This window comes from Oncorhynchus nerka, linkage group LG6, assembly GCF_034236695.1.
Source record: "Oncorhynchus nerka isolate Pitt River linkage group LG6, Oner_Uvic_2.0, whole genome shotgun sequence".
Classification (NCBI taxonomy): Eukaryota; Metazoa; Chordata; class Actinopteri; order Salmoniformes; family Salmonidae; genus Oncorhynchus; species Oncorhynchus nerka.
The window spans coordinates 6,176,777-6,177,905 of record NC_088401.1 but is presented as its reverse complement, the minus strand read 5'-3'; the positions used below and the strand labels follow the sequence as shown (position 1 = coordinate 6,177,905).

Below are 1,129 nucleotides of genomic sequence, written 5' to 3'. Positions count from 1 at the left end.
CAAGGTTTAGTTTATGATCATCGTATGGTGTGGGCAGATGTTTGTTGCTCACTTCCCAGACGGAGAAAACTATACCATGTAACCATAGAAACAGTACTTATATTGTTATGTACTGTAGCTTAGCTTTGACCTGCCGAGGGGTCGAGGGGTCGAGGGGCCGAGGGGTCGAGGGGCCGAGGGGGTCGAGGGCCGAGGGCCGAGGGGTAGAGGGGCCGAGGGGCCGAGGGGCCGAGGGGTTGAGGGGCCGAGGGGTCGAGGGGTCGAGGGGCCGAGGGGCCGAGGGGTCGAGGGGCCGAGGGGCCGAGGGGTCGAGGGGCCGAGGGGCCGAGGGGTCGAGGGGCCGAGGGGCCGAGGGGCCGAGGGGTCGAGGGGCCGAGGGGCCGAGGGGTCGAGGGGTCGAGGGGCCGAGGGGTTGAAGTCTCATCCGTTTTCAGTGTTTAAAGCAGCGGTTGAAACAATAACTAAGCGTTTCCCCTCCCCTGTTGCCGTAACAAAAAAGGAGAGGATTTGGCTGGAAATACAAGGATATCAAGATGATAGGTTTTAACCGTGTTATGAGGCTATACAGTGTTTGTTGACACTTACTTAGTTTTAAAACATCGGAGTAAAACAAGCTTATATTTTGGGTTCTGATGGAGTACGACAGTTGAACTAAGCTCATGAGCCATTTATAAATAAGATTCTACAATAATCAATGGGTACATATCATTAATTTATAAATCCAGAAATGGATGTAGAAAATTTAGATTGCTCCTTTTTAAGGAGAAGTTTATCTAAAGTTCCATGTATAATAGTTGTATCTATTATCAATGTTTATTATGAGTATTTCTGTAAATTGATGTGGCTCTCTGCAAAATCACCGCATGTTTTGGAACTACTGAACATAACACGTCAATGCAAAATGAGATTTTTGGATATAAAGATTCACTTTATCGAACAAAACATACATGTATTGTGTAACCTGAAGTCCTATGAGTGTCATCTGATGAAGATCATCAAAGGTTAGTGATTAATTGTATCTATATTTCTGCTTTTTGTGACTTCTCTCTTTGGCTGGAAAAATGGCTGTGTTTTTCTGTGACTTGGTGGTGACCTAACATAATCGTTTGTGGAGCTTTCGCTGTAAAGC

At 46.7% G+C, this 1,129-nt stretch overlaps 1 protein-coding gene across 1 annotated transcript; it reads right to left on the bottom strand.

The window, feature by feature from the left end:
* Positions 1–97: 97 nt before the first annotated feature.
* LOC135572187 (cornifin-B-like) lies at positions 98–424 on the bottom strand. The gene has a single exon (XM_065019572.1). It carries the CDS (start codon positions 422–424, stop codon positions 98–100), a length of 327 nt encoding a protein of 108 aa, XP_064875644.1.
* Positions 425–1,129: the final 705 nt, after the last annotated feature.

Excerpts from the sequence above, each read along its gene's own strand:
- LOC135572187 (XM_065019572.1), bottom strand. The coding sequence starts at position 424 with ATGAGACTTCAACCCCTCGGCCCCTCGACCCCTCGACCCCTCGGCCCC.